Source organism: Leucoraja erinacea, chromosome 8, assembly GCF_028641065.1.
Source record: "Leucoraja erinacea ecotype New England chromosome 8, Leri_hhj_1, whole genome shotgun sequence".
NCBI lineage: Eukaryota > Metazoa > Chordata > Chondrichthyes > Rajiformes > Rajidae > Leucoraja > Leucoraja erinaceus.
This window is the reverse complement of record NC_073384.1, coordinates 63389957-63414529: the sequence shown is the minus strand read 5'-3', so window position 1 is coordinate 63414529 and position 24573 is coordinate 63389957. Positions and strand designations below refer to the sequence as shown.

Genomic DNA, 24573 nt, shown 5'->3' with positions numbered 1-24573 from the left:
GTGCTCGTCTGTACGGAGTTTGTACGTTCTCCCTGTGACCAGCGTGGGTTTTCTCCGAGATCTACAGTATCCTCCCACACTCCAAAGACATACAGATTTGTAGGTTAATTGGCTTGGTATAAATGTAAATTGTCCTTAGTGTGTGTAGATAGTTTTAATGTGCGGGGATCACTGGTCGGTGCGGACTCAGTGGGCTGAAAGGCCTGTTAACATAGAAACGTAGAAAATAGGTGCAGGAGTAGGCCATTCGGCCCTTCGAGCCTGCACCTCCATTCAATATGATCATGGCTGATCATCCAACTCAGTATCCTGTACCTGCCTTCTCTCCATACCCCCTGATCCCTTTAGCCACAAGGGCCACGTCTAACTCCCTCTTAAATATCGCCAATGAACTGGCCTCAACTACCTTCTGTGGCAGAGAGTTCCAGAGATTCACCACTCTGTGTGTGAAAAATGTTTTTCTCATCTCGGTCTTAAAAGATTTCCCCTTTATCCTTAAACTGTGACCCCTTGTCCTGGACTTCCCCAACATTGGGAACAATCTTCCTGCATCTAGCCTGTTCAACCCCTTAAGAATTTTGTAAGTTTCTATAAAATCCCCCCTCATTCTTCTAAATTCTAGCGAGTACAAGCCGAGTCTATCCAGTCTTTCTTCATATGAAAGTCCTGCCAAACCAGGAATCAGTCTGGTGAACCTTCTCTGTACTCCCTCTATGGCAACAATGTCTTTCCTCAGATTTGGATGGAAAATGATACCACAATGTTTATTCCTATTACTGAGAGTTAGTCTCAAAATATCATAATATAGTTTATTCAAACTGTTAAGATACCTTGCCAATACGTTTTCCTTCCACAGCCAGGGCCTTCATCTTGGAGAAGTAATGGTAGTATGTCACCACGTAGGTGATGATCGACTTCTCATCGGGGTGGTCAACACTGACATCTGGCAAGAAGTACAGAATGTTGCCTTACTACATGGCAGGGTTCAAGACAGCCCATATACATACAGTGCAACGACAAGTTTTAAATTGCGCAAATCTGAGAGAAGGAGGAATCTAATGATGGTCAATGTAGTTGAATACCTCTCACAATCCCTTTAGTGACCCGATGGGAGAGATGGTAGAGAGAAAAGAGGCAGGCAGAAAATAATCTAAGAAATAAAAAGCATTTGCTTTTCAGTGGAGAGTCGCCAAAGATAATCTGGGGGAAAAAGTTACACAAATAATGCTGACAAAAGACATTATAATGTTTCACCCCCACCCCAATAAATAAGAACACGATTTTAAGATGAAGTATTGAAAACTAACCTTCGGGGTCCAACAGCTTAGTGAGGCCAAGGTGTTGCTCTGCAAGGTTGAAAGCATTCTGGAGATTGTAGTGTGCGTTAGACTTTTTAAGTTTGTCGAAATCAATCAGATCCGGCCTGACCAAGTGAAAACATTGTGAGTAGAAATGGATGCACTTGTCCACACTTGGCAAAACTTGATGTTATAATTATTCAAATATTTATTTTTAGCTAACTTACCTGTGCTTGTGGATAACAGCATTGAATGCCATGCCATCCCTCCAGCTGGTGGTAAAGTTGTGAATGTTGACATTGGGGTAGCTATGGCAGGACAGGAAAAATACTTTAATTTGATTTTTAATACAGGAATGGAGTGCAAGTTAAAACTACTAAAGTATCATTTCATGAGAGGTTTTCCTGGTTGCCACATTAATTAAAACTCTCAGCATCCTTAATGAACAGATTTATCATTTGTTTACACAAGAGTGAATCTTGTTGGTTATAATATCATAACCACAGTGGACGAATTCCTATCTCTGAAGAATTATTTTAGGATTGCAAGAAAATATACAAATACACTATAGCTACTACACTACAAACATGAATTGTTTTCTCGTGCAAAGTCATTTTTGGACTTCTGGACAGTAGAATATAATGCACTAGAAACATAGCAACAAGTAAAAAAAACCTCCAACATTACGCAAACATGTACCTGATCTACTAAATTTACAATTTAACAATTTATTTAACAATTTACTACTTTAGGTCAAGAATAAAGGATCCCACAGATGAAGAAATTGATTTTCTAAAAAATAAAGAGCAGGTGAAAATACCATTTATGGACTAATTTTAAATTCTAATCCATACTGATAGATGCTGGAAAAAAAAGGCAAATTCCTACTAGCTTCTAAAAAAGCTTCAGAATGCTTTCACCATTACACCAGACACAACACAACTCAACTTCTAAATGAATTTGCTGCTAACTGTTAATAGTATCATGACAAATGTATAGACTTAGCGTTTAGATACCCTGGGATGATTCTTAACTCGAGTGTTCGTCCAAAAATAGGTCAACATATTCAATTTCACTTTAATCCCAATAACAAAAGCCAGCAATGCCGAGGGATTTGGAAATAATAGCACCAATTGAGCAGGCTGCAAATTTAGCTACTCATGTCAATTTAACATTTTTCACTTGTCAGAAATTAATTTATCTTATGAAAAGATAGCCAGTCAAAAATTCAAACAAAAACATTTACAGAAGTGTCATTATACCATGTTCAAGAAAGACATAGTAGATTCAATAAAAAGCCCACTATTTCACCCCAAACTAACGTCATAAGTGATAAGAGCAGAATTAGGCCATTCATCTCATCACGTCTACTCCGCTGTTCAATTATGGCTGATCTATCTCTCCCTCCTAACCCCATTCTCCTGCCTTCTCCCCATAACCTCTGACATCTATACTAATGAAAAATCTCTTTCACTGCCTTAAGAATTTCCACTGACTTGGCCTCCACAGCCTTCTGTGGCAAATAATTCCACAGTTTCACTACCCTCTGACTAAACTGTATGGATACTTTATTCAACAATTCACGTGGTGCTGCTTACCCTGCGGTTTTCATCTGGCACCACAAAAGCAGGGCATCTTTTGCAGATTTCTTTTCCTTATTGTCTTCTGATTCAACACTGATATCCTGGATCTGAGGAAGTAACATACATGTCGATCAAACAAACTCAATCAATATATTTCCGTCAATTCAATTTTATTTATTCTTGCACCCAAATTGTACTGTTGAAATGAAGAGGTAAGTCGTTTTAAGGACATTAGTTGCTGTACAAAATTATTACTTCAATTTTAGTAAAATGGCTAAAAATTGTGAAAAATAACAGAAACACAATTATATCACCTAAAGATCTCAGAGGCGTTCATTCCATTGTTGAATTTACCTGGAATCGGAGAATGATAGTCCAGATCAGACCAAGAGTCAGTCGATGGTTTCCATCCACAATATCATGAGATCCCATGTTTTCCAAATGTACTCTTTGCTCCTTAAGGAACTGAAGGGCTTTGTCAACATTTTCAAGACAATGGATTCTCATTCGTCCTTTTGTTGGCTTAGGCTGGTAGAGAAAGAGAAAGAAAGTAAAAATACCAAACATCATTAAGTATGATAAATATTATTCCATTGATTCTCCTGGAATATAACCTGTTTTTTTCTAATATCATTGAGTTAAAGGGAAATCGTTTATAATAACCTAAATTTGAAGAATTACTTATCAAATATAATAAGTGAACAGATCTATTTCCAGATAGATATCCTTGGGCAGCTTACAACTCAGCACTATGAACATTGATTTCTCTATTTTCAAATAACTCCTACATTCCATCCCCTCCCCTCCCCTCGTCATCCTACTAGTTCCACTGGTTACATCTTGTTTTCACACCTTCCCCAGTCAACAATGGGCCATTATTGGCTCCACCCTTCCTGAGGCCAACTGCTGCTGGCCCTGATTTGTTCTGGTCTTTTCTTGCCTCCAGTTTCTGCCACGAGTTCTTCCTTTCTGCTTCACTTCATGCACAGTCCGGGGGGGGATGTGGCGACCAAAACACTTAACACATTGGAATGTAGAGGAACTGGCAGATTGAATTGATGTTGTGGTACTCCAAGTAAACCGCCAAAGAAAGTTCAAAAATGATTCAAGACAAATGAGAACATGAGACTTGAGGGAAATGTAAACTCAATAGGCAAAAAGGGATTATAGAAAAGGGTTAAGTTGCTGGGAAATTGAAACCTATCTGCAGCCTGGCAAACTGTTCATTTCACTGCAGGTTTAGGTGTGTCTTGTAACCTCCTCTGAAAAAGCAAGTCATTGGTTTTGATATATAAAATAAGTGGTATTTCCTACATTTAGATTATGGCTGCATTTGGTAGCAAGTGTTAGTCCTGGCTAGAGAGGTTATTGCCTTAGTAACTAAGCCAGGTGCAGCATTGCTATGTTTAAGTAATGAGATCGATTTCATACAGATAAGATGTGCAAATATCCTCCACTCATACCTTGCTGGAGGCAATTAAGCTGTTTTATTGTGAAAGGTTGCTGCAGTTACTGCCACAAGTTCTGCTTCTTTTATACTTTGAAGAGATTGTTCCCTAAGTAAATTTGCTCTAAATGCTTTAAGCCCAGATCGATGTTCTGTCCTTAACAGTTGATAGAGCCTAACTGCTCCTTGTACAAATGCTGATAAATTTCTCGGAGCTCAAAACTCCAAGCAGATGAAGTGAGGTTAAAAGGCTTTTCCTATGCTCCATGTGGACTGGGAGTGTTTGCCTTTTCCTCACAAATTAACTTCTAATAAACCTTTCACCTTTCAGTGAACATTCTCCTCATTCCTCTTTGTGGCTATGTTTAGAAGCGCCTCTCATTGATCTTCCTAAACACCATATATTGCCATTCCTGCAAAATAGTCCGGCAACATCTCAATCCCTCAGCAGTCAACTGCGAAATGGAAGTTAAAATATTTAAATAGATCCTGATAATAAAGTCAACAAGATCACGGATTCCTGGCTATTTCTAGCTATGGTAGCCAGTAATGCTTTTTCCCAATCCTTTCATGCAAGTATCCAAGCCGATGACTTTTTTGGCTACAACTTGACTGATACTGTATACAAAGATATTCTTACAGCTCGTTCACAATGGAGCCTAACATGCATTGAACTTGGGCCAGGAATGCTTGACACTAATCACGAATATTAGGCTGAGATGGCACGATTATGTTCTTATTTTGAAAATTGCACAATCGTCTAGATAACTTCAACAGCAGGGCAAAATACCACACGATATGTTAATGATTCGTCGTTTCATCTGAATAAATAGCATGTTAAGCAATCTGACGAATGGCACATTCACAGATGGAAACATTTTAAGCGTAACCAGTTATTATTAACCATATTTCATCAGACTTTTATTTAAGAAGAGAATCGAACAACAAACTGACAGAAAATTTGAATATTTTACAAAATGTTAACAATTTGCCTTTTTTTTGCCTCTCTGACCATTTGCTGAAAGGAGCTGATGTCCATATATGTCATGGAGAATAAATGCTGGAATGAAGAATATAATATTGCTGTCTTGATAGGTAAATTCAGTGAAGTAGGTCATTTTACAATATTCAATGCAAGCACAGAACCAGGTAATAATGTACACTGTCAGAATCACAACTCCACTGAATGCGAGATATATATTAAAAATAAAACAGAAGAATGTTTTTCTTAACATTATATTTGAAGACGGAATCTACTTTTGGAAGCCAATGACCATTTAAAAGTCCTAACAATGAGAATATTGTTACGGTGATTAATGATCAGACTAATCTTTAATCTTCAGTAAATATGTTATCTTTCCTGTGAGTATATTAAAATTTGGGTGTGTTTAACTCCATTGTCTTCATAAGACAAAACAGTTCCTTTATATAATCAGCAGCTTTTACCCTCACTGCTACTGTTGTGCAATGTCATTCATTTTGCAAACCTTTTGCAAAACTGACAAACGCTACCACTTTTATTCAGCATTACCTGACAACAGGTAAAATGGCTGCAGAATCCATGGAGCTGCAGAATCCATGGAGCTGCATGATTGACACCATGCAGTCTCAAAACTGCATGGTTTGATTTGAAACAAAGATAATTAAAACATGCAGAATTGTGATAGACGGCAGTGTGAAAATGCCAAGGATACTATTATTGGATTGGAAATTAGATCCAATTGTAGCCAAGAACACGGCAGAATCATTTGGACCAGCTGGAACCTGAGACCACTGTTCCACAGATCATTTATCTTATATTAACTTTCAATCATCTGTAGTTTCCTTTATTTTGTAGATACTGGTTGACTCGGTGGTGAGAGCAGGTAGTGAAGGTGGTTGTTCAAGGCGCCGAAACTAAAGGGCCTGTCCCACTTGGGTGACCTAATCCGCGAGTCCGGAAGAGTGGCTTCGACCTTCAAGCTCGAGGGCACTCGCCTGGAAAGCCTCGAGCTGGATCGACTGATTGCGTTGAAACTGTGAGCTGGATCGACCGACACACACAGGGGGGGTGCCTGGAAAGTGGGGGAGCGCTGTCTGAAATTCACACCCGGGGGGGGAGAGAAGATGGGGGGGGGGGAGAGAAGAGGGGGGGGGAGAGAGAAGGGGGGGGGGGAGAGAGAGGGGGGAAGGGGGGAGGGAGAGAAGGGGGGAGGGAGAGAGAGGGGGGAGGGAGGAGAAGGGGGAGGGAAGGGGGAAGGGGGAGGGGGGAGAAGGGGGAGGGGAGAGAAGGGAGAGAAGGGGGAGGGAGAGAAGGGGGGGAGGGAGAGAAGGGGGAGAGGAGAGAAGGGGGAGGGGGAGGGAGGGAGGAAGGGGGGGAGAGAGAAGGGGGAGGGAGAGGAAGGGAAGAGAGGGGGAAGGGGAGGGAGAGAAGGGGGAGGGGGAGAGAAGGGGGGGGAGAAGGGGGGGGAGGGGGGGGAGGGAGAGAAGGGGGAGGGAGAGAAGGGGGAGGGAGAGAAGGGGAGGGAGAGAAGGGGGAGGGAGAGAAGGGGGAGGGAGAGAAGGGGGGGGGGAGAAGGGGAAGGGAGAGAGAGAGGGGGGGGGGAGGGAGAAGGGGGGAGGGGGAGGGGGGGGGGAGGGAAGGGGGGGGGGAGAGAAGGGGAGTGGGGAGGGAGAAGAGAAGGGGGGAAGGGGGGGGGGAGGGGGGGAGAAGAAGAGAAGGGGGGAGAGAAGGGGGGAGGGAGCGAAGGGGGGAGGGGAGCAGAAGGGGGGGAAGTGGGGAGAGAAGGGGGAGGGAGAAGGGGGAGAGAAGGGGGAGGGAGAGAAGGGGGAGGGAGAGAAGGGGGGGGGGGAGAAGAGGGGGGGGGGAGAGAAGAAGGGGGGAGAAGGGGGGGAGAGGAGAAGGGGGGGGGAGAGAAGGGGGGGGGAGAGGGGGGGGGAGAGAGGGGGGGGGAGAGAGGGGGGGGGGGAAGAGGGGGGGGGGGAGAGGGGGGGGAGAGAAGGGGGGAGGGAGAGAAGGGGGGAGGGAGAGAATGGGGGGGGAGAGAAGGGGGAGAAGAGGGGGGGGGGAGGGAGAGAAGGGGGGAGGGAGAGAAGGGGGGAGGGGGGGAGAGGAAGGGGGGAGGGAGAGAAAGGGGGAGGGGAGAGAGGGGGGAGGGAGAGAAGGAGGGAGGGAGAGAAGGGGGGAGGGAGAGAAGGGGGGAGGGAGAGAAGGGGGGGGGAGGGAGAGAAGGGGGGGGGGGGAGAGGAAGGGGGGGAGGGAGAGAAGGGGGGGGGGAGAGGGGGGAGAGAAGGGGGAAGAGAAGGGGGGGGGAGAGAAGGGGGGGGGGGGGAGAAGGGGGGGGGGAGAAGGGGTGGAGGCACTTTCAATGAGTTTAATAAAGTCCAGCGTTTATTTTATCTACCAGGATGTCTTCCGAGGTCCTGAAAACTCCAATGAGCTAATCAAAATGCCCAGTCAGTGAAGGAGAATGCCTACGGCTGCCCTCGACTGCTTGCAACTAAATAGGGACCCCACTCCACTGCACTACGAGTGAAAAAGAACCATGCCGACCAAATTTTACTCGCAGAAAAATTTTCAACATGCTGAAAATATTTCCGCAACCTAGCTGAGGCCACGAGTATTCGGGAACTTCCCTCGAGCAGGAAGGAAAGTTCCAGCGACCTCATAGGACCTCCTACGACCACATGTCGACCATGCTGCGAGTTTGAAGGTCGAAGACACTCTTCTAAACTCGCAGATTAGGTCGCCCAAGTGGAACAGCCCCTTAACTGTTGAGCCTTCCCGAGGTGTCATGGACCTAATTCAATGAAACACCAGTGGAAGGAGGTGCCCATTTGATAACCCCAATGATATACTTACATCTACACGATCAGTATTTTTGAATGAGCTTGTGAACATGTAGGTAGCTGATTATTGCATATGGAGTTAATTATTGGCCTGGCATAAGTTTGTATAATTAGTTTAGATAGTACTTTGGCTTTGGGCTTGGTTTTCTTGATTGAGCACTTATCTTGGTGTTAAAGCACAAGTACTTTGTGTTTTGATTGTAATATTTGTAATTTCATGCAAGATACACATATAGGAAATGATAACACAGCTCAGTTAAGAGTATGCTGATATTTTACAGTAATTTCTTTGCCAGCTGGTTAGAATTGTGAGCAATGGAGCATTCTACATAGATAAGGAAGAATAATTTTAAAAATCCAATTAAGCAAATTCAGTAACACACATAATTACTACAAATTACCTTTAATAACTTATAACACCGCTTCTTAGAAACATAGAAAAATAGGTGCAGGAGTAGGCTATTCGGCCCTTCGAGCCATTCAATATGATCATGGCTGATCATCTAAAATCAGTACCCCGTTCCTGCTTTTCCCCCCATATCCCTTGATTCCTTAAGCCCTAAGAGCTAAATCTAACTCTTCTAAGATCTAAGATCTTCTCAAAAGAAAATCTCGTCTCAGAGATTAGGGACTTGGTTCCGTTCTTAAAATATTACAATTGATGCAGATATTTATATATAGCGATGTGTAGGAAGGAACTGCAGATGCTGGTTTAAGGCGAAGATAGACACAAAAAGCTGGAGTGACTCAGCATCTCTGGAGAAAAGGGATAGGTGACGTTTCGGGTCGAGACCCTTCTTCAGGCTAAGGGGCGTGTCCCACTTGGCAATTTTTTTGGTGACTGCCGGCATCATTAACTGACGTATCAGGTCACCGAAAAAGTTGCGGCACGATGTGGCTTGATGGCGTTTGATGCACGGTGTTTCCTCAAGTGTCGCAACATTTTTTTTGTCGCCGCTGGATTTTGAAATGTTCAAAATCTTTCGGCAACCCTGATTTGACGCCGGCAGTCGCCGAAAAAATTGCCAAGTGGGACAAGCCCTTGAGTGGTTAGGGGAAAGGGAAACGAGAGATATAGGCAGTGATGTAGAAAGATATAGAACAAATTAAAGAAAGATTTGCTAAAAAGTAACGATGATAAAGGAAACAGGCCTTTGTTAGCTGTGTATTAGGTGAATGAGTTACAGACAATGAGACTCAATAAGACAACTTTGAAGCTGGTATGGGGGTGGGGGGGGGTGGGGCGGGGGGGGGGGGGGGGGGGGGGGGGGGGGGGGGGGGGGGGGAGAGAGGTACTTTTGCTGTATGCGTTTCTTTAATTTAGCAAGAATTCTGAATGTCATCTGAATGCAGCCAGCAGAGCCAAAACCTCACCCAGGGATATTAAAGAAATATTAAACCTCACCGAGGGATATTAAAGAAATACCTCTGTCAATGCATCCTTCTGCCTACGGCCATACAAAAGTTTAACTGTGTCAGCAGTTCTACACATCACATCTTTCAAAGAATGCTTTGGTCTTTGGTGGAAAAAGTAGGGGGTAAAGAAAGGTTGCAGGAGGTGGGGGTGAGGAAGGGGTGCAGGAGGTGGGGGTGAGGAAGGGGTGAGGAAGGGTTGCACACTCATCGCCCATGTGGCAGGGTAAACAATAGTGAGGGCCAATGATTAGTAAATAGGGATGTGGATTGTGCTAATCTGGTGACAGGAAACTGCAGACAATGCCCAACAGGAATTTCATTGATTATGCGTGCAGCTATCATTGTAACAGAAATTTAGATCTACTATGAATGAATTTAGATTTGTGGATAATCAACTCATTCTGTTTGTGGCCTAATTAATTATTTCTGAGCTCCATCCTGTAATTAAAACCTTAAATCACTATTAATCAGGTTTCTAAGTAATCTTGTCATCTGAGAATATATAAAATGTACTAATGTCACACTCGACAGGTCAGCTTTGGCTAGCCTCCTGGTGTGCAGGCACCAGTTTAAGTCGCCCATCACTTCAAACACCTACTCTGCGTGGCATTTCCATTTTGCCCCCTACAATTCATATTAGAACGATAGCTGAAATCCAAGGATTAGACTACAATTAGACAGCACACAAATCATGGCAGTACACTGATATTTGGAAGGACATTCATTATATTTAAATTTATTAAGGATATAATGTAGAAAGCAAGAAGGGTTGTAAGAAGATTGCAAAAAGTTTAAGTAAATAGAAATGGCAGATGGAATGGAATGCGGAAAATTGTAAACATATATGATAGAAATAATAAGGACATTCATTACATTACAAGTAACTTCATTATACTTTTTGACTTTTATGTGGAATCGATTCGGCATGTGGAGGGAAATTATATCTGATGGTTGGAAGAGTAGATTGTGGAAATAGAATGTCTTTTTATTTATTTATTTATTTATTTTTTAAAAGATAATAATTTTATTTTTGTTAGAAGTACAGTAAATTACAATAATACACATCAGATATATCTTATTACATTTGTTGTACCACTTCGTTTTTCGAGCTTTAAAAAAGATAGAAATAAAAGAAGTAAGGAAAGAGAGCAAGAATCGTGAAGGTGCAGGAAAGTGTTGAAAGAAAGCCCCTTAGGGAAGAAATTAGAGAAGGAAGTAAAGAAAGGAAATAAGACCCTAGAAAGAAAAGAAAAAAAAGGAAAAACAATCGTTCTATTGTAACACAAAAATCCGCAAAAAAGGATATACCAACCGTGTTTTAATTTTTTTTTTATTTTATACCCCCCGTTACCAGATCCTGATACCATTTATATTTTAAATTACTATTGCACCTTATGCTTGTAATAGTTCCGTAAATGCAGACCACGTCTTTTGGAAGTGATCTGCTTTGCCTGCTAGGTGGAGTCTCATCTCTTCCAAGTGTAGTGTTTCGAACATGTTTGAAATCCACATTTTTATTGTTGGTATCGGATCATTTTTCCAAAATTTGAGTATAAGCTTTTTCCCCCATTATTAGCCCGTAATTAAGTAAGTTCTTTTGAAACACATTTAATTTGGGGTTACCTTCCGATATTCCAAAAATGATCCATTGTGCTTTTGGTACAAGTTTTATTTTAAATAATTTTGTGAAGATTTCAAATATTTTGTTCCAGAATTTTTGAATTTTTATACAGAAAACAAAAGAGTGCTCTATGGTAGCTTCTTGTGACTGACATTTATCACAAATGGGTGAGACATTGGGAAAAAGTTTATTTATTTTACTTTTTGAATAATATAGTCTATATAATGTTTTGAATTGAATTAGAGTATGTCGTACGTTGATCGAGCATTTATGCACATATAGTAAGTGTTTATCCCAGCTCTCTTTTGAAATTTTTATAGCTAGTTCTTGTTCCCAGTCTCTTCTAATACCATCGGTTGAAGGTATTTCTATATTTAAAATAATGTTGTATAAGTATGGTATTAGATTTGCGAATTCAGCCTTTGTCTTCATGGCTTCATCCAATAAGTCTGGGGGCATGTTATGATAGTCTTTTGTGTATTTTTTCAGATAGTCACGGATTTGAAGATATTTAAAATATTGATTATTTTTCAAATTATATTTCCGTTGTAATTGTTGAAATGATAATAATTTTCCAAATTCATACAAGTCTCCGAGCATTTTGATTCCCATTCTTTCCCATTGTGTAAATGATTTATCTATAATTGAGGGTTTAAACGATGGGTTATTGACTATTGGCATTAAAAGAGATAGATTTCTTAATTTTAGATTCTGTTTTATTTGTTTCCAAATTCTAATTGTGCTATGTATCATTGGATTTTTATTATAATTTTTGTTATTCAGATTCATTGGTGAGAGGAGAGTCGCTCCTGTATTACACGGAGAGCAGTCCTCTCTCTCCATTACAATCCAGTCCACCTGCTGGGCAGAGTTGTCTAGCAGGTGAATCATATTTTTAATATTTACTGCCCAATTATAGTACATAAAGTTAGGGAGCGCTAGACCACCCATCTCTTTTGGTTTACTAAGGTGTGCTCTTTGTATTCTATGGGATTTGTAATCCCATGTAAAATTTGTAATGTCTGAGTCTAGTTTTTTGAAATAGAATTTGAAAATAAGAACCAGACCTCTCAGAAGTGAAGAAAAGATGTAGAGGGTAGCAGAAATCTGTGATTCCCTTCCAAAAGTGGCAAATGATGCCAGGTCACTTATTAATTGCAAATCTGGTTAAATAAGATCTCCCAGCTCCAAAGATACGAAGGGGTGTGGGATAAAGGCAAAGGATCTAGGTCACAAATCAGCCATGATCTCATTGATTGGCAGAAAGGACTTTAAGGGTCATAGGTTAATTATAACCCTATGTCGCTGAAACTAATACTCACAAGTCTTTCTCCTGACAGGACTTCGAGCAGTTTGATCAGCATTCGGCCATCGCGCAAGTCTGTATACAAATCTGTGATTCTGCAAGACACTCGTGCCAAGTGTGAATTCACCCATTTTGTGAAAGTTTTCTTTTGAACAGCTTCACGTTCGTCTATAAAATGAAAAACAGAACAAAATTAAAGCTGGTTTATTTATTGCTCAATGCTGAAGATATCTTCAAACTTAAAAACAAACGTTAAGGGGTTTAATCCAATAAACAAACAGAATGAATTACATCAGGACTTAAAAAAACGCAAAAAACCTGGACCAAGGACTGAATCAGTCCACAACCAGAAACTTGGGGCAGGTGATCATTCTGATCATGGAAACAGAATTTAAGACTGCATATTTTACTTCACTTTCTTCAATTTTCCTGATAGATTTACATGAGACCATATCTGAAGTGGTGCGTAAATTGTAGATGTCCTTATTTAAGCAAGACATTGGAGGCAGACCAGAAGTGATTTGCTGGACTATTACCTAGAATGTGCAGATTGTTTTAGAGCAGCCTTAAGGGCCTGTCCCACTTGGATGACCTAATCCACGAGTTTAGCAGACCCGAGATGAGTTGAATAAAATGTCAAGGTCGTGTTGACTCGCCAAAGTAGAAGACCTCCTACAACAATGTCTACGACCTTCTAAGACTATATGACCTCCAACGACTATGTCTACGACCTCCTACGACCCTCCTCGACCTCAGTCTTTCACACCTAAGACCAACTACGACTAGCTACGAGTGGAAATGATCACATGATAAAATGATGTCATGTTTGCATTTTTTTCTTGGGCCAGTTACCGATCTACGACTATCTACGACTACATACAACTACCATCACGACCTACCTACGAGTAAAAAGTATACATTTTTTCCATGCCGACCTTTATTTTTACTCCTGGACATTTTTTATCATGCTGGAAAAAACGCCGCGACCTACTTGAGGCCTCGAGTACGCGGAGACCACTCACGAGCATGAAGAAGAGTGACCTACGACTTCCTACGACCTCGTGGCGACCATGCTGCGAGTATGAGTCAAGGGCAAACTCGGCAGAGCTCGCCAATTAAGTCGTGAAAGTGGGACAGGGGCTTAACGCTGTTTGCACTTGAACGTAGAAAACTGCAAGGACACTTGATTGGAACATATTAGATTCTGAGGGGCTGCCACATGGTGAATTTGCAGTGGATATTTTGTCTTGGGAAGAACCCAAAAGTTGGCATCTGCATTTGAAACAAATGTGCCACCAATTTATAACAGATGAGAAATCCTTCCCCTCTCCCAACCCCCAAACCCCCACCCCAGTTCAACAAAGGGTTATGGAAGAAGCATTGATTATTTTTAAAGCAGAGCTTGACCCATTTCTTATCTGAAACCTTATCGAAGTTTGTAATATACTAGGATTGAAATATGTTTATCAAAATAGATAATCTTTATAATTACCAAGTTTTCAGGAATAATTCTATTGTCTTTCATTTCTAATTTGAATTTAAAGTGTCATTTGGACAGAAATATTTTTTCTTAAATTTTGCAATGCCATTTCACCGAGTACATTCTCATTGCAGCAACATATAATTAACAGTTCAAATGTTTAATTAATTGGTAGGTGTGAAGGTTATTAATGAACGGTGATGCTTGATTTCTGTGAATTGTAGAACATTTATTATAGAATGTCTTTCTAGCAAAAGAAAGAAATATTTATCTTATATTTTTTTTAATCGAGGTTCGCAACATGAATCTCAAAATATAATTTGAAGGCTAACAGTGTTGTAAACCTTGTGTGGTGTCTGAGCTTCAACAAACGTGGACAGGTTTAGATCCAGAGGAGGTTTACAAGAATGACCCCAAAAATGAAAGGTTAACCTGTGATGAGTATTTGTCGGCACTGGGCCTGTACTCGCTGGAGTTTAGAAGAATGAGGGGGGACCTCATTGAAACATATAGAATAGTGAAAGGCTTAGATAGAGTGGATGTGAGAGTCTAATGGGAGAGTCTAGGACTAGAGGTCTTTGCCTCAGAATTAAAGGATTATTTTAGGAAGGAGACGAGGAGAAATGTATTTAGTCAGAAGGTGATGGATCTGGAATTCTTTGCCACAGAAGGCTGTGGAAGCCAAGTCAGTGGATATTTTTAAGGCAGAGATAGATTCTTGATCAGTACAGTTGTCTGAGGTTATGAGGAGAAGGCAGGAGAATCGGGTTAGGAGGGAGAGATAGATCAGCCATGATTGAATGGCAGAGTAGACTTGATGGGCCGAATGGCCCAATTCTATACTCCTATCACTTATGACCTTACGAACACAGCATTTCATTAAAATATTTCAGCTGCCCCGGCATTATCATCTGCAATGTCGATTGACAAATTTCTCCTGAGATGGCGATATTCAAATATCATGCTGGCAATGAGGGCAATATTATTTTCTATTTACAATTGTAGTGGAAAGAACCATGAATGGATTTTATACCTTTCAGTTTCCTGAAAGTGGCAACAAACATAGAGCAGTTGAACAAGGTTTTATTTTTGCCTGCTTGTCTTCAGCCATCAGGGCATTGTCAAACAGTATACAAACCTGCAGTAAACAGATAACTTTGCCCAGCCTAATCTCAAATTGAATTCTAGTATCAGTTCTAACACTGCTGAATACTTCATGAGCATGTATATTCTCAATTTCCAACCTTTCCATTATTTTCACATCAGGAATCAGACATCAGTTAGAAATCTCCTTATAACTGAAAGTCATATTTTCATTAACATGCTCATGTGCAGCTTTTTGCTTTATGGACTGGCTTTCTGCTCAACAAAAATCTTTGAATGGCTTCTCTTAGGAAAAGAATGGCCCAGATTCTGCCAACATTTCTCGGAGCCAAGTTCCAGCAGGGTTTGGGTCTCCAACGCAAATGTGGAAGTCCTGAACATAGTGGCTCTACTGTTGAACACGGCATGGAGTCCAATGAGGGAACAGGAGCTTGCTGAGATTCCCAGGCTCAATGAATCTGCTGCGGAACTTGGACCTGGCTAGACCTGCTACACAATCCATACACCCATTCATTCAAATGGGATGGCAGAGCTTTAGGGAGCAGAGATAGTAAGAAACATTGTGTGTTTTGTTTTTTTAAATTGTGCTTTATTTATTGTTTTCTATTATAAAACTATTTCAATAGTTTTATATTTCCCCTTTCTTCAAAAATAATTTGACGGCTTGCAATAACAGGAGGAGTGGGTTTCATCTGTGAAAAGTTCTCAAAGCATTTCATAAGGCTCTTCATCCTGCACCAATGTTATCTAATTATATTAAGAAACCTTGCTGATCAGTATCAGGACCAACTGTGCCAGAAAGGTCTACTTTTTATATAATAATGGAGGAGGAACATGGGTGAGAAGAGTAAACTGTCAGACTAAGTTAAGAAATCCCAGTCTGATCATCCTAATGGAGACACAATAAACTGAGGGTGCTGCAACCTTCAGCAAAATCAAAGAGCTGGAGAGACTCAATGGTTCAGGCAGCATCAGTAGAGGGAATGGTCTACTGACATTGCAGGTCTGGACCCTTCTTCAGATGAGTCAAATGTATTTCATGAGTTGCCATAGTTTTTTGCAAAGAAACAATGAATCCAATTCATGTTACATTGGTATCATGTTGCAGAAATATATATACAACATGATGACATAAGTGGATGATGCCAAAATTGGCGATGGACCAGTCAGTGAAGATTTTCTCAGATTACAACAGGATTTTGATGAACTGGAGGCCAGGAAATGACAGATGGAATTCGACGCAACCAAGAGTGAAGTGTTGCATTTTGGCAAGATAAACCGGGGCAGGACCTGTACAGTACAGTAAATGGCAGAGCCCTCAATAGTGTTGCAGGGAGAGAGATCTAGGAGTACGGGTACATAGTTTCCTGAAAGTGGCAACAAACGTAGAGCAGTTGAACAAGGTTTTATTTTTGCCTGCTTGTCTTCAGCCATCAGGGCATTGACTACAGTAGTTCGGATGTCATGTTGTAGAGTATTGTGTTAAGTTCTGGTCACACAGCTATGAGAAGGATCTCATTAAGTTGAAAAGAGTGTAGAAGAAATTCAAAAAGATGTTAACAGGACTGCAGGGCTTGAGTTATAAGTAGGGATTGAATAGCCTGTGCTTTTTCTCCCTAGTGTGTAGGAGGCTGAGGGGTATATAAACCGCTAGATATCTTGCTGGGCATGGATGAGTTAGACCACAGTGCCTGTTTCTGTGCTGTATGACTTTATCCTGATACAAGTGTCAAGCACGGTGGCGCAGCGGGTAGAGCTGCTGCCTCACAGCGACAGAGACCCGGGTTCGATTCTGAACACGGGTGCTGCCTATGTGGAGTTTGTACGTTCTCCTCATGACCTCCATGGGTTTCCTCCGGGTGCTCCGGTTTCCTCCCACACTCCAAAGATGTGCAGGTTTGTAGGTTAATTGGTATCGGAAAAAGAGTGCGTGTAGAATCGTGTTACTGTGCGGGGATCGCTGGTTGGTGCAGACTCGGTGGGCCGAAGGGCCTGTTTCCGCGCTGTATCTCTAAAACGAAAACTAAAAAACTAAAAAAAACTAAGTACAACATTACGGGTTTATTAAGGCCAAGCCAACTTAACTTTTAATGGGACTTCCTAACTACCACCAATTTGTCTGCCAGTCATAAAAAAAAGATGCTGGTCTGATTACTCTGCAATGCCTTTGTAGTTACGCCCCAAAGATACTCCGTAATGCAAATTTTGTTAGTTGGTTACATCATAAAAGTGGCATTTAAAGATGCAGATCTGATTACCATCCCCATTAAAGGCAATATTCTTTACATGACAAGTCATTAAAACAATCACAAGTCTCTGCAAAAAATTGCAGTTCCCAAATAGTTTGCACAGACCAGCCACAGTATTCAAATTGCTACATGAGAGATTGGTTGTAAACAAAAATGCTGGAGAAACCCAGTTTCTGGGTTACTCCAGCATTTTTGTTTACAACCAATCTATGGAGCATCTATGGAGCGAAGAAAATAGGCAACGTTTCGGGTCGAACCCCTTCTTCAGACTGATTCAGAGATTGGTTGTTTATTTTAGAGATCGGGACAATATAAAAATGCATTATGTTAATTTCAGGTGACACTTAACAATGAAGACATTTCTTTTCCATATCTATGTTTATTTAAAACTATTTATCTTTCTATCAGAAGGATAGATAAAATTAATATCGGACATCACATTGTTGGTCTTTAAAGCAGACCTAAGTACGTCCAAATAAATGTATATGCCACAGATCAACAAGGTTTTAAATTCTTTTGTAAATCACTCTTTCTAAATGATTGAGAATGGGTTCTGGATTAGTTACAATGAGTCAGTGTGGGAAGCATTGTGAGAGTCATGATTTTTGATTTCTCCAGTGCTTTTAACACCATCCGGCCGGCCTGCACCTGGGGAGCAAACTGACGAAGATGCTGGTGGATGCTCCATTGGTGTCCTGGATCAACAACTAACTGACAGAATGACCACAATATATCAGGCTACAGAACTGTCCCACAGACATGGTGGTGAGCAACACACGCCCCACAGGGGATGGTCCTCTCTCCCTTCCTGTTTACCATCTACACCTCGGACCTCAGATATAACTCCATCTCCTGCCACCTGCAGAAATTTCAGATGCAATTGTGGGCTGCATCAGTGAGGGGAGGGAAGCTGAATACAGAGTTGTAGTCAACAACTTTGTAGAGTGGTGTGGGCTGAATCACCTGCAGCTCAACACTGACAAGACTAAGGAGTTGGTGGTGGACTTTAGGAGGAGAGGAACATCCCTGTCCCCTGTCCCCATCAATGGTGTGGGTGTGCAATTTACCAGGGAGTACAAATACCTGGGAGTGTACCTGGACAGTAAACTGGACTGGTCCAGGAATGCTGAGGCCCTGTACGAGAAGGGACAGAGCCGGCTGTACTTTTTGAGAAGGCTCCGCTTGTTCAACGTCTGCAGTAAGATGCTATTGATGTTCTACCAATCAGTGGTAGCCAGTGCCATTTTCCTCGCTGCTGTGTGCTGAGGCGAAGGCTGCAGACGCCAATAGGATCAGCTAACTCGTCAGGAAGGCTGGCTCCGTACTGGGGGTGGAGTTGGATTCATGGGGAGGTGGTCTTGGAGGGAAGGATGCTCCTCAAACTGCAGAGCATCCGGGACAATACAGCTCACCCCCTCCGTGACACACTGGTCAACCTGAGGAGTACGTTCAGCAACAGACTGATTCCACAAAGATGTAGGACAGAACGCCACAGGAGATCCTTCTTCCCTGTGGCTTTCAAACTGTACAACTCCTCCCCCTTCTGTCATGGGGTAGACTGAGACCAACTCCCCTCACTCCCCCCCAATCTTTGCACATTCCCAAAGCCTTTCCACTTGTCGCTTTAATTTCATGTTTCATGTATTTTGTGGTTTTTTTATGACTGTTGGCAAATTAATTTCCCTCCTGGGATAAATAAATTTCTATCGTATCGTATTATAAAGATTCAATGACTGGATCACCATTGTCATCCTTAATGTAAAATGTCAACATTTCTTGCTTTCTATCTATCAGTCTAAACGTAGAAATTTAAGATCTCATACCTTAGATTAATGTATATCAAATGAAAATTAACAATTCATTGAACAATTATTTTCTTGGACAAACAAATCCAAAGAGCAAATACGACAGTTAAATTAAAAAAGTGTTATCTTTGTTCTCTTGATATTGATTCTGACACACGTCCTTGTCTGACCGAAATATGTGTCTGGGACCACTCCCACTTTTACAATATTATGAGTTACTTTTGGGACATATTTATAAATTAATGTAGCTGCAATCCTTTGCAATAATTGTTCCATTTATCCTACAACAAAACTAACCTTTTTCCAAATTATCAATGATAAAATCAGAATAAGCGTCACTGAAATATTTTCCAATGTTTGACTAGAAAGGTTTCTTCGAATTTAAGAAATGGGCATAGATTTTTACACAGCTCAGTCAATGACCCAAAGCAGCAGATACATAATTAATAAAAATTGCAGATATACACATACGACTTTCAGGTAGGTCACAGAGTCGAGGTTGAAATCATTGTTTAAACTTTGAACCAAGGATTTCCATACTTATCCCATCATAGCTCATGTTGTTGTGTTGTCATTATCGGAAACCACAATGATTACATTTACCATTTTAATTATGTTTTAATAATACTGGAATATAATTATATCAAAATTCACAAAATTGCGTTTAATGATGAGTTTAGATTCATGGCTATATCCATTTCAAGATGGGAACACGCAGCTTGCAAACAAACACCTTTCATGACTACACCTGTGGTCCCCACTTGATTCATGAATTTAAATTGAAAATATGTGATGTTGACCATGAGAGTGATACCACTGGCACACAAAACTGCAACACACTGGGCCACAGGAGGCCATGGGGGCCGTCAATGGGTATATTTATGGGGGAGATTGATTGTTTCGTGATTAGTACTGGTGTCAGGGTTATGGGGAGAAGGCAGAATGGGGGTGAGAGGGGGTGGTAGAATGCAAGTTGTCTTACAACTTTAGGCTGTGCACGCCATATGCAAAATGAAGGGGTGAGAGGGAAAGATAGTTCAGCCATGATTGAATGACGGAATAGACTTGATAGGCCGAATGGCCTAATTCCGCTTCTACCACATGAACTTATGAACAACTTCGTCATAAGTACAATACAGCTTTGCTTGAACACTACTATTGCAGCTCTTAGAGACTATAACATGCAACGAATGGGCGTAATCAGCATTTTAAAAATAGGAAATATTCAGCTCAAAGCCCAAAAAAGCCAGCAAGAAACAAAATACTGCAAAAGCCGGATATCCAAATTAAAAGGAAAGAATTCTGGAAACAAGTCAATACCGGAGGCAGCATCCGTTGAAAGAGAAACTGAGTTAATGTTTCAGGTCAAAGACCTTTCTTCACAATTGCAGAGGAGAGAAACAAATGGGTTTTAAGGTTCAGAGGGGATGGGGGTGAGGGAGGGTTGATAGCAGGTAATAGCTGGGATTGATCTGAAATGGCGAGATTGCTTTGCGTTAAAAGCCACATTCCATTCTATTACTGCTTAGTCCTTCCTTTTACCCATAATAAACGATGAGTAGTCAGATTATTTATGGCTCCCAGAAGCACCATTATTGCGATATTGAGGCTGCACCACACAACAGATGACCTTTAGATAGAATCTGAAGAATAAATATCTATTTTTTCCCAGCCTACATATTTTATGCAAGGCCTATTTGGTATTAGCATGATAATCTCAAAATCTTTTATGTTCTGCTCAATGGATTTATAACAGCGGAAAAATAATCAAAATACTCATTATTCAGCAAAAGAAGGCAGAAATTAATCAGAAGATAGACAAAGAAAGCTGGAGTAACTCAGCGGGGCAGGCAGCATCTCTGGAGAGAAGGAATGGGTTTGTATGCATCTCACTCTCAAAACCTTTAGAGATAAGGCATGGAAGCAGTTCCTTTAGCCACCGAGTCCACACTGACTATGATATCTCACTTTTGCATCCACCCCCTCCACACTTGGGACAACTTACAGAGGCCAATTAACCTACAAACCGAATGTGGGAGGAAACTGGAACACCCGGAGAAAACCCACGTAGTCTCCGGGAGAACGTGCAAACTCCACACACAGTACCCAAGGTCAGGATTGAACCCAGGTCTCTGGTGCTGTGAGGCAGCAGCTCCACCACTATGCTGCCCATGATGGATTGTTCTCAAAGTTGAAGTCAATGTCACTGTTGCTCTCAACTTCCTTGCCTCATGATAATTCCAAGCTACCTGCCACTGATTCATGTCACATCTCAGTTTGTGGTATGATCCAGCAATAGGAAAGTTACTTAAGGGAAAATGCATAAAGACTTTCCTTCTCAGTCCAGAGGATGACAAAGACCAAGCGAAGACTTGCTTGTATTGCAGGCTTCTCTAAATGACATGCAGCAACTCCCCCCCCCCCCCCCCCCCCCCCCCCCCGGACAATAGAGACTGCTTATGCCATGGATGGCATCCATAGATTGCTCTGCATACAGTACAACTCTCTTCCTGTATATCATTCAACCCCAGACTCTTTGATTCTATCCTCTTCTAGTTTAGATGTTGTTTTTTTCCAAACAATATTACTCTAAACAACTGCATGCAGCTACATGTCATTGCTATGGTTGGTTTTGGTGGTTGTACAGCACCAAGTGAATGACACGAAATATCATGCCAAATCCGATTATGCTTTTTAAAGATTAATTTAATTGCTACCATACTAGCAATTTGTATTTTTTTTTTTAAAAGAGCATTGGCATTCCATGTTACATTTACATTTTAGAACGGAAGTCAAATGGAGTAGAATTCTAGGCCTGGCTATTAATGGACTGTCAACAATGGATGTCTAGTCATCCATGTATTTCCTCTCGTTTATGAGGCTAACTGTACAATCTCTATCTGAATTTAATCAGCTCAGTGAAGCACAGAAGTTGAACAGTGGCCCCTCCTGATCTGTACAGATGAGCACTGTGTTACAATGAGCAATTATAATGTCCAAGTTGTTTTTTTGTGTTAACAGGGTGCAGTGTCTCCGTTTGGAGAGATCCAGAGAATGCATTAGCAGTTGACTAGTTGAGCAACGATTTACTTATTACACGAAGGTCAGACTACTGTCCTCTTTGATACAAGGTGTTTGTTATAGTGTTTAACAGGTTCCCGCTATATTACGCAAAATGCCAAATACATTGCGACTGTTATAAAAGAGGGTGCCTGGAAGGTCAGCGAGGGGGGAGTAGAGAGGCTCTGGTGGGGTGGGGGGGGGGGGGGCGGGGGGGGGGGGAGGAAAGAGATGGATATGGAATGACAAGTTAAGTGATGTCAAGGACATGACATTTGAACATTATGTGGAAAATGTGAGGTCATTAGTGGGGCAGAAAATATTTTGAAAGCCATAGTATTTTTAAAAAGTGAAGGATTAAAAGGTATTGATGTTCAGAGAGCTTTATGTCCTTGCACATAAATTATGCAAGCCAACATGGATGTACTGCAAATAATTAGGAAGGCAGACAGTTTATTAGTCTTTATTGCAAGAGGCTTTGAATGCAGAGGGAGAAATATCCCTTTTTAATTTGCAGGTGGAATATTGTGTATGGATTTGGCTTCACTGCACGGGTAGTATATTTGTGGCAAATAAATTACTAGATTGATTTACTGGGTGGGGGTGGGGAATAGGGGCCTAATGAGTAAAGAATATGCAGATGAGATTTATACTCTAGAGAGTTTAGAAAAATGAGAGTTGATCTCATTGCAACGTACAAATGTCTTAAATGGTTTGTCAAGGTAGATGAGGAGTTTGTGTTTCTCTTGGCTGGGATGCCTGGAACAGTCGTTGTCGCAAAGGATTCGGCTATTCAAGACACAGTTGCAAAGAAAAGTCTTCACCAGAGGGAAGTGGACCTTTGGAATGTTCTACCCCAAACTATTATGGAGTCTCTGCTATTGATGCACTCAACATGGAGAAGTTTAGAATATTTGATATTAAGGCAATCAGGAGATGTTGGTCTAGTGCAAGAAAGTGCCGTTGAGGTGAAAGATCGGCCATGATCTTACTGAATAGTAGAGGAGAGGTTGGGTTTTGGGGGCAGGGTAAATGGCCTGCATTTGCTTCCATCTCGTGTTCTTAAACTTATAACATGCAGTAAGAACACACCATTCACATGCCGATCCTTGGAGCAGGTACATTGCTTTGTATTGCAGTCTCAAAACAGGATTATTAGAATGGTCACATGGTTCTCATAATTAAGTAAGATTCTTTCAACAATACCAGCAGAAGCCAAATTTCGGCACAACCTGAACTTATTTTATACGGAATCCCTTCAATACCAGAAATAATTGTCAACTTGCTGAATGATTCACTGCACAAGTCAGAGTTCAAAATACTTTATTAATTTATACATACATAATACCCAAACTCATTTTTTCACTTATTTTCTATATAGTTTATTGTTTATTTAAATAGTAAATTCCACAGCAATGATTTTAAATACATTCTCTTAATATTTTAAAAGTATGTTTAATGCGCAAACAAGCACATTTATTTTTAATGAACCAATTATATATTAAATGTGGTCGGGTATCCAAATGAGTTTCAACATGTGTAGAAACCGTATAGCCTTAAAATGAGCACTTTGATGTTCAGAAACATGCTCTAAAATGTTTTGTATTTTTAGATGCTTAGACATCTCAGGAGAGTAAATGTTATAGGTGCGGTCTTATTTATTCTTCACACAAATCATGTTTTCCCCCAAGGGTTTAGAGACAGAACAGATTATATGAAGAACCCAAGCAGGAAAAAGGAAACTGCACCAGCATTTGTACTGACAGAAGGTAGTCACTGAGTGTTATCTTCAAGAAACACTTAGAAGGAAGTTTCCTCCTGGCGGAAGTTGCACATAGTTTTGAAATACTACATTTAGGATTTCAGTTACAGCATCAACACCCCTGGGTAGGAACTAGGGCTATGTATTAAGTGTGCTTATCCACTCAAGACAGTCTTCAGTTTTATTTTTTTTATTTGATGCTAAATTTATTGTTACATTATAGAATGCAAATTGTATTCTAAGATTCTCATTGATGAGATAATTCAATCATTGTTGAAAATACAAATGAAAATAAACGCTAAACTCAAAAACCTAATATTACCATGAATCAACGTTTATGACCTTGACTAACAAAGCAGATGTTCTTTAAACTGTGCATGAAATACTTTGAGCAAAGTTTCTGGGAGAGTGGGGGGGAAATCTTGAATCACCAATTCAGCTTCTTAACTTTCACACACACATTACTTATGAAATATCTTAGTTATAACTATTAATAGCAGTAACTGCCCCATTGAGATATTAGCAGCCTATTGCATTTAGCTTAGCAAAAGAATGAATCAACTGGAGCAACACCTCCAATGCTAAATTATGTGCATCAGTTTTAATTTAGTTGA

General features: G+C 40.9%; 1 protein-coding gene across 1 annotated transcript in view; it reads right to left on the bottom strand.

Moving 5' to 3' along the window:
• Nucleotides 1–24573, bottom strand: part of LOC129699771 (spectrin beta chain, non-erythrocytic 1-like) — a 181261-nt gene that overhangs the window by 49511 nt on the left and 107177 nt on the right. The window contains 6 exon segments of the mRNA XM_055639839.1: nt 831–943; nt 1308–1423; nt 1526–1606; nt 2897–2988; nt 3236–3409; nt 12516–12667. Of these exon segments, the coding sequence (XP_055495814.1) occupies nt 831–943; nt 1308–1423; nt 1526–1606; nt 2897–2988; nt 3236–3409; nt 12516–12667 (728 nt within the window).